Here is a 9,793-nt window from a genome sequence, read left to right on the forward strand (position 1 = left end):
AAAACTTTAGAAAACAACTTTTCTGCAAAATATGAGATAATCTGACACTGACAGATATATTACAAACAGAAAATTATCTGGTACAGAATTATTTCATTATATTTAATGGATTCAAAAACAAGATGTGCCATCCCAAAGGGCTGATCCTTCGATTGTTTAGTAAATGTTTACAGAAATGTACTTTATGCATACGTGCAAACACATCTGATTAGGGTATTTAAAAGGTCAACACAATAGCATAATCATATTTTTTAAATTAATTTATGAATTCATATCTTATATAGATTTCTTATACCATATATATTTACTGTCTATTTCCTTTTTTCATATCTGAAATTGCTTGAACTAAGCCAAGCGATGTCATATTCTGCAGAAAAACCTTTAACACTGAATGTGAGCTTGAGGTAAAAGCATATTGAACACTTTGCTTGAATTTTCCAAACACCCAACTTCCCAATCCAATTAAGCAAGAAGCACAAATGCAAGGGAGGGAAACTGACCACTAGCCTACATGGACTACTCCTAAATTGTTCAAATCTTTATAAGTAGCACAAGAGAAACCCAACTAGTTGTGTAAGATTGTCTTTTAAGAAGCTTTAATGCAAATTCTTTTAGGTCTTCTCCAAAATAACAAAATATAAAATAGTAGATTCCAAAAAAACAGTTGGAAAACAAAGAAAACCGGTTCTCTTTTTATTTAACAACTATTAAAGTATTGACATACACTTGTTTAACAGATAATAGATTGAATGACACGTTACTGCAATTACCAATAAATCAATTTAGCAACCTGCCACAATGTCCTTTTAAGTCAACCAAAATGTTCAAATGACCCTCGGTCTCTGTGGCAGACAGAGATTATAATATGCAGTTTGATCCCAAAACTCTGGTCCTTTCCAGCCACACCAGCCCTGCGAAAGATGATGCTGTCATTAAGAATAATACTCAATCATTAGAAAATTAAGAAAAAACATTGTATGCATGAGCTGGTACCTTTTCAGCAATGACCTGAAGGTCCTCTGATCCAGTGTAATGTGGATCAAGAATGAGATACCGAATCTGTCCTGTAGACTCACTCCATGCCACCCCAAGGATCGTGTGGGCCAAAACTCCTCCACCTACCACACAAATCAAAGAAAATGGAATTGATTCCATAACACACACTAATTCTGTATTCAAGTGACAGCATGTATAAGATCTTTCTAAACAACAGATCACATGGGCTTTCAAATTTAAATGAAGAAGTACAGAAAACTAGCAATTCAAACTAAATGTTGGTTTCACTTAGAATAATAATAGAATTTCAGTCATATGGTGGACTACAAAAGTATTTTGAAAAGTTAGGTGCTTGATAAGGTTATACTCATAAAAAACAATAGATAACATCAGAGGAGAATTCACTCATTGCTAAAAGAAAATGCCTGTGAAAATCTTTAAATATTATACTGTTCCAAGTCATTACATCTTTTATTAAGACTTTATATCAGTGTTTTTCAACCTTTTCTGAACCACGGCACACTTTAACCTTGAAAAAAATCCCGCGGCACACCAGCATCCAAAAAAAAAAAAAAAAGGAGAAACTCAGTCTGTATTGATCTACAGTCCCTCCGCAATCTCACGTGCATTTTTGTGATAATTGTAGCAGAAAAAGCTGGAAGCTGCAGCTGTTTTTTTTCTAAAAGATGTAACAAAAGTTAAGTTAGAAGATTTAAAAACGCTTTAAGGTGTGTTCGTTGTGGTTTTAAGACGTTTAACAACAGATCTCATTGTGCGCTGTCACTTTAACCCAATGCATCATGGGCGATGTAGTGCATAAAACGGCTGGAGATCGCTTTTCAGAGCTTCATTGTTTTGTTCACTTCAATTCAAATCAATTCAATTTTATTTGTATAGCCCAAAATCACAACAACAGTCGTCTCGATGGGCTTCGAAGTAAAACATGAACTCAAAAGGATCACAAATACAAAGAGTTCAATAGGAAAATACTAAAATGAACTAAAAATCTGACTAAGCTATACTGGCATCCCTGCCCTTAGACCCCCCTTCACGGTAAGGAAAAACTCCTAAAAAAAACTGATTCCGGAAAAAACGAAGAAACCTCAGGGGTGCCCACATGAAGGAGGGATCCTCCTCCAGGACGGACAGGCGATTTACCACTTGTTCCACGGTCTGACACCGGATTTTGTGGAAAACTATACCGCTAAAGACGAGCTTTATCTTGTATTTTTTGTTAGAACTGAGAGACTTTACGAGCTAAATCGGGACAAGGAAGTGACGACTTTAACCACTTCTGATTGGTCAGACTGATGACATGTGATTAAGCTCCCCAAGAATGATTGGTGGAGACAGTTAAAGGGGCGGGACTTTTCCAAAATACAGCTGAAGCTGCGGCTAAATCGCGGTACCATCATTCTTATCAAAATGTCTTTAATAGAATAAAATAAACACAAAAAAACTTATTTTATGATCTTTCATATTCCTAACTACTCAGTGTTTTATCAGGCCCTGTTTGGATGAATACAGAGCTGATATCCTGGAGATGGTAAATGTTTTTAGATCAGTTAATGAGGGCAATTTCCCACGGCACACTTGACCATCTCCCACTAGTGTGCCGCTGCACACTGGTTAAAAAACACTGGTTTATACCATAAAAAATTGTAAAGCAAACACAACCCTAGAGTACATTAAAATCCTGATTCTTTATGTAGATGATCAAAAGACTGATAGTTTAGGATTTAGCTCACCGATCATGATAGGGGTTCCTTCAGTAAGGAAGTGGTTGGCCAGTTCTCTACCTTTAGATGCCAACTCAGAGCCCTGACTGAAGAATATGTACACTCACATCATTTCAATTCATCAACATAATGATGCATAAACTTTTTTTGTTAGATTTTGTACCTCACAAACATAATCTTGGAGGTGATGCCAAGGAGATGGTTCAAGACGGCTTGAACTTCAATGGATCCAATCCACTGACGTGACCCCACAAAAGATGCCTGCTTGTCTCCAACATCCACTAAAGCCTGAAAAAAAAGAAAGAAAAAATGCATTTTTGATGGTCAGTGACATCTGAGCCTGTCTAGTTACGTTCCTTCCTTCTGTAATGGCAGCAGATTTATTGGAAACTCTACCTGCTGGATCTCCTTGTGACTGGGCACAGGCTGCTCTACATAACCTTGCTGCTGGAACCAGGAACAAATGGTCTGCAGGGAACGATAAGCACATCCCCAGCCATTGTCATCCATCCGATCCTGCATGTAATGGTGGTAGCTGTAGATCCCCTGGACCATATATACCTTAGAAGGAAAAAAATAACACAATAACCTTTTAAAAGGGACAATATTTCAAATGCATTTTGGAAAGGATGTTCAATTACTTTTCCGTTTTCTAGAGTTGGATGTGTGAGGGCATTGTGCGGGTTTCGGAGATAGCCATCCTTGTAGGGCTCATTGGGAAAGTGGTAAGCATTTGCTCTTCTGAAGTATGGACGGTCATCAGACAGCTCAAACCGTTGATGCAACTCCTGCTAAGACAAAAAGAAGTTGAGCAAAAATGATATTAAATGAGTTTGTCTTTATCAATTTATTGTTCAGTTTCCCCACTTATTAAGCAAAAAAAAACCTGGTAATAGCAACAACATTATCAGTAGCTTAAACAGTGGCTACATCTCACTCTTCGTTGTGTCTCCAGCTCCTTATCAGGCACTCCTGCTGGAAAGATGACCGTCACCAGTCCTTTGGGCTCTGGAAGGAGGAAGTGGAGCGGCTCAGGAATGAGCAGTGTGGTCCCCTTCATGTGCTGCAGCATCACCTTCTCCATCTCACACAGCTGCTGAGTTAAAGCTTCAACCAGTCGATCACAAACACTGCAACACCACAAGCAATACAACAAAGTGAAAAAGTAAATAAAAGTTTAACATGAAGTTGGCATATCTAAACCAAAGCATACTCTTTGACTGTCTCCTTGCAGTGGGTACGGACAGCACAGTCGAGGGGAAGAGCTGCAGACAGGAAATGGCTTTTCTGAACAGTCTTGTTGATCACTGGTGCTGAGAGAGGGCCTGGCTTCGTCACCTCCACCATCAGGTAAAGGTTGGCGACGCTCTAAATCGTCCAGAACAAATTCCCATTTTAACGCAAGCTTCAAAGAAAAATTAAACTACGGTAGTAACTTTTAATGCAATTTGTTATGTTTGGCCCTAATACATACAAAATAACAAAAAAGTAAACAGAGGACAGCAGAGTTCATGAATAGTAACTTTGCTTATCTGAGCATGTAGAATTTCTAGAGTTTTTATGCCAAATTGATCACTTCATTGTTTTGTGAGTCATTTCTTTTGTAAACATTCTTGACCGAGAAAAAAAATGTTACAAAACTAACAAAAAATCAGTAGAAAGAAGTATTTACTTCAGAGGAAATACCTTAAAAACTATTTTTTAACTAATTACAGCACAATAGTCTACTGTAACAGTGGTTATGAGGACAGAATTTAAAAGTGGACAGTGTTTCCCCAGTCTAAGCACTCAAAGTTAAGCAGGTAAAAAACCACAATGAAATTATAGCCAAGCTTGGGAACCGCTGCATTAGACAAAATAAAAACGTACTAAAATGATTAAAAACAGAGGTTACAAGTGGAAATGGACATACCGCAGACCAATCTTTTTTGCTTTTCTTTTTTGTTGCTCTCTTGCCACCACTTTCTGGTTCATCTGACCTGAAATTAGTAAAAGTCTATTATATTTCAATCTAAACTCACCGTCAATAGAGATTTAATAATAATTGAATAGACGGAACAAAAGGAATTAAAGTCAACTTAAGATAAAGCACTGTTTTAATGAAAGGTCAGAAAAGACTTTGGCAGATAAAGTATTTTATTTTACAAACCTTCAATGCACCAACAGCAAAAAGTCAGAAAATCGTTGGCTTCTTTGACCAATCTGAACGTTTGTCTTTAGCTTTTTGCAAATTTCACACAATTTAATTATTCTTGCCCATTTCGGGTTTTATGGCATTCATATTTTACAGGGAGACAGTGATTTAGCCCCCAGTCTGACCACTTTGAAGCATTAACTTCAGAAAAAAGTCTGTCAAAGAGCATCAGAGAACCGCCAGGAGGATCCTGAGGGCAAGAAAATGATCAGCTTACTGTATCCTTTGAAGTACATCACCGCATGGTGAGTCTGGACTTATGTCTTCAAAAACACCTTTATTTGGCCAAATGATGACAGGAGTGTCGCAGACTGTAAAGACACAGGACTCTGATTTCATCTGAGTGCGAAGGCTCTCAAAAGCTCTTGACAAAACCTTCTGAATGTGAGATGCTGCAGAGAAAAAACACAAACACGAAAGATAATGCATTAGCACAAATTAACTTGAACTATTATTTTTTTGTATAAAATAAAAACGGATTTTGTATTGGTACAAATAGAGCCACCTCTACTGTCACACATACGAAGCCGTATTAATTAATTTCCCCACCATGAAACACATGCTTACCCTCTGTGCTGTCCAGATGACATCTTAACTCTAAAGACCCTTTGACCCGAAACATTGTCAAAGTGTTTGGGTCAGCAACTACCTGTGATGCACAAGATAAAGAAAAAAAAGGTATGAAAGTAATCGGTAAGCAGTAGTTATTTTTGTGTAGTTAATTTGATTTGACAGAGGGGTCAAAGTACAAGATACACAGTCGCTGGCAGCTGGCTGGCCACGAATACAGGAAAAACCAGGGGAAACTGAGTAAAGACGGACATTTTTGTTTCTTTTTCAAATAACAAATGTTTGCACCAGTCAGTATGTCAAAAGTCTTACCATAGTAACGCTCTGAATATCGATTTAAAACGGGAAAAAACACACATAAATGCTTCTACCAGAGCCCTGACTCAGAACCGGAAGTGCAGTTGATCTATCAGGAGGCACTCTATTGGACCATAATGGCTCCTCCTATCATGTTGCGTTTAAAGTGACTCGAATTTTACAATTTATGAACTTTTAATTATAATTTACTTGTTTTTCGAACGTATTATTATTATTATTATTATTATTATTATTATTATTATTATTATTATTATTATTATTATTATTATTATTATTATTATTATGGAACTATTTCCTTTTATTACATGTGTCGAATTCAATAAATAAGGCATATAAAGTTACGGCAAAAATCGTCTTAATCTGTTTGTGTTTTTAAAAAACGTGTATAAAAAAGTAATTACAATACTGGAAATTGGAAATATTTTAAGAGAAACACACATACAAAAAATAGTTGCAAACATTTGCATACAATTGAAAATTGCAGCCTTTTCCACCTTTGGCAGTTTTTAATCAGTGATATTTCGCAGGTATTTGTCAAAAGCAGATTACTTTGTGATCGTTGTAAGGATTACAAAATGAGTTGAATCTGAAATGTGAAAGAAGTTTAAGTACGTTTTACAAAAAAGGCCCACAGTAGCCTATATTTTTGTAAATGAACAGGCGTGTACCAAAATGTCTAAAAATTGTTATGCTCACAGAGTTTCTTTGTCACACAAGAGTATAAACACATGTTTGTGTTTTTAGGTGAAAAAGTCCCAATAACACAGGTTTTTGCGTTAGTGTAGTTGACCAGTAGGGGGTGCCTTTACCTTTTTGAAAAAGAGAATTTTCAGCACCTTCATTACAGAAGAATAAAAACTGTACAATATCTATATATAGTCTTATAAACGTTTCTTAGACAGACAGCTAGACTTAAATCAAAATATCTGCAGATAATTTCTTATCGTTTTAAGCACAAATTCTAGTTCAAATTATCCTAAACCAAAAAAAGCCAGACATTAAAACTCATAATTTCTTTTTATGATTTCTTCATAAAAATTAAAAAAATCCTACACATTTTTAGAAAAAGCATAAGGCATCACTTTAACTTGTTGGCTAAAGTGTATAATCCAAATATCATTCACCTTTTTATTACGGTTCTGAAATTAGCTCCAAGAGTACTACTTTTACGCCGCAAAAATCACAAAATAAAATTTAAACAATTACTGTCACCATGCCACACCCATCAAGAGCAATTTTAATGCTTCTGCATTGTATACCTTTAAATAGATCTGTCATTTTTAAATAAAGTTGTTAAAAGCCTTGTGTACAGCTCATCTCCTTTTAGAAATGAGAAATAGGTCATTGGTCTGCAAAAATCACAGTGCTTCTCCCTTCTTTAATACAGAAAGAAGACACTTCTGTATCAGCACACTACCTCAGAGAAACCCTCTTTTTATTTGATATTAGAAAAGCATCCTTATGACATGATAGACTACACAGTCATACCACACATCAGATCTTTTCAACTAAAAGTTAGTTTTAGTTGGTAATTATGATACCAAATAACAATTACATGCAAATTTTTACAGAGATCTTGAACCTATTTTTTTAAATGCTCTTATTCACAAGTTAGAACAAATATGTCTGCGATCTAAAAGAGATTGTCTAGGAAAATGGATGGTTGACACCAATGTACAATTGATCAATGAAGACATGACAGTAAAGAGCAGAATCTTTTTTTTCTCATGCAGATTTGACCAAAATAAAGTAAATGTATTTAATGACATCTAAAACGTTGAGAAAAATAAGAATATTTTCCCACAATTTAGTTATTGTCCAACAGATTAGAGTATGCTGATGTTTTGTCAGTGGTACTGACCAAAACCTGAAATCATAAGTACATTGATTCATCTTTGTTGTCTTCACTGGCTGTTTGTTTAACAATTTTGTATTTTAGCTCAATACAAAACTGTACTTGTAAAGGTTTTGAAATTCTAAATTTCCAGACACTGAAAACATCAACAGGTGTTTGAACCAAACCTGACATAGCAGTGTTTTTATCCAAACTAAAAAGCATTTTTTGAGATAAAATCCTGATTTATAAAATCCTCTTTCTTAAAAACTTTCTTTTTGCATTCAACATTTACAAACCAGGCTTCTTTACATTTTACAATTATCAAATTAAATGATAAACTTGTGTTTACCTTTGTGTTACCTTTATTTCTGTTCAATAGCGTGATTTAAGTCACTATGCTGTGGACAGAAGTTGACTTGCATTGCTTCTGGCCCGCTGTTTGGTCAGAACATCAACAGGATTTTTTTTATTATTACCATAGAGCTGCCTCAGATTTACTGACAGTGTCCATTGAAGGTCTCAATGTGCCAGACTGTTGCAAAAAGTTTCCTCTTGTTAAACTGAGCACAGTCTCGTATACATTGTTGAGCTCTGAAGTCACATCTTTCAGGGTTTCTTTAGACAATGTGCTGGGTTTGATTTGTGATGAGATTCGCTATCTCTGCTCTATTCTAAACAGCATTAGATCATTGCAAGGGTTTATGCAGAGTTTGGAAATGCAGTATGAACTATGGAAGCATACGTTCATTATCACAGAGAACAAAGTCGGGAAGGTTTTTCAAATCCCGCCAGACAGCGTTGGGCATAAATCAAACATTAGTTGTGTCAACCTCGTACAAATCCCAACTGCACCAGTCTAAACCAAATTGCTGTAGCTCTGAAGGAGAGACAGAGCAGAAACTGTACTTTCTGAGACTTCTCCAGTGGACCCCCTTCCTGCTGAAGCTGGTTGTGACATTTGACTGCTGTCCTATGAGATTATGTTCATGCTGTTTGTGTCTGTATATAACCATGTTCATGGCAGTGAGAAGGCACTTTTCCTTGATTATGATTCTGTTTTTTATTGCTAATGTTTTTAGCAAAAGCTATCTTTACGTAAATACCTTATAAATTACAACTTAGCAATGTAACACATTTTGACACTTTATCAAAATCTTCCAATCAATTGTGCCTAATTTTTAAACAATTGAGTTCCTAATCTTTAAATCTTAGACAAAAGTGACACCATCATCCCTAAAGTAACAAAATGTACAAAACAGTGAAATTTCGACAGAAGATGACAGCTGCCCATTTTCCTTTCATTTTCAAATAGGTGAGCAGAATAAGATTAATTCTCTTGACTGATTGCGAGATTTTCAGAACAAAAGCATTTAATCACCCCTGGATGTCTGGAAAGTTGATTGATACTAAACTGTCTTCTACTTCGCTTTATGTTACAAACAAGTCTGATTGTTTAACACAACAACTGTTCACTGATCAATGGAAAAAAGAAAAACTAATGTTTAAACATTTTGAACTGTAAAAAGCATTTTCATGTTTTTTTAGTTTTTTAGTTTTTTAGAACATTAATGTTTTTCTGCTTTGGCCAAAGCTGCATAGCATCTTAGATAAAACCAGCAATGTTGGCCTTAATGGGTTTATGTGCATCACCACAGGCACTTCCAACAAAATAATTACCCTAAACATTGGTCCAAAAAGTTGAAAAGGTCTAAAAGTTCAATTTTTGTTAAGAATTTGTAAATGGAGATGCTGGAGCTTCGTCAGCATGGTTTCATTTGTCATTCTGTGCTATTTGCGTGAACAATTTAGAGTCCCCGCCCAGGGAGTAAGTTAGTGTAGGACGGCCACTGCCTGACTTACAGCGATCTAAATAAAGAAATTCTGAGAAATGCAACTATATGCTTAGTTTTCTTTTAGATATGTCCCAAGAACATGTTAAAACACAAAAAAGGGTTTGGCTTTGTTTCACTTTTACATAAAAGTTGATCTATTTCTCTTAAGACTAAGAGACTGCGGGAAAATCTGGATCATCTTCCTGTAGTGGCAGAAGTCGCGGGGTTCCATGTTATTGATAATCACAACACATGTTTGTGCGTTCCAGTGCAGCAGCTGCTCCTTTCTCTGGATTCTGGTGAGAAG

General features: G+C 35.8%; 1 protein-coding gene across 1 annotated transcript; it reads right to left on the reverse strand.

Moving 5' to 3' along the window:
- Positions 1–678: 678 nt before the first annotated feature.
- Positions 679–5,944, reverse strand: LOC144990311 (ufm1-specific protease 2-like). Its single transcript, XM_078943482.1, has 12 exons — positions 5,812–5,944; positions 5,497–5,578; positions 5,147–5,321; positions 4,648–4,714; positions 3,949–4,103; positions 3,673–3,865; positions 3,377–3,523; positions 3,132–3,296; positions 2,899–3,023; positions 2,745–2,821; positions 994–1,118; positions 679–911 (listed from the first exon to the last, which is right to left on the reverse strand). The coding sequence occupies exons 1-12, from the start codon at positions 5,812–5,814 to the stop codon at positions 825–827; spliced, it is 1,401 nt and encodes a 466-aa protein (XP_078799608.1). The 5' UTR covers positions 5,815–5,944; the 3' UTR covers positions 679–824.
- Positions 5,945–9,793: the final 3,849 nt, after the last annotated feature.

The sequence above is a fragment of the Oryzias latipes genome, assembly GCF_053564925.1.
Source record: "Oryzias latipes strain Hd-rR chromosome 1 unlocalized genomic scaffold, Olatipes_Hd-rR_3.1 chr1_Y".
NCBI lineage: Eukaryota > Metazoa > Chordata > Actinopteri > Beloniformes > Adrianichthyidae > Oryzias > Oryzias latipes.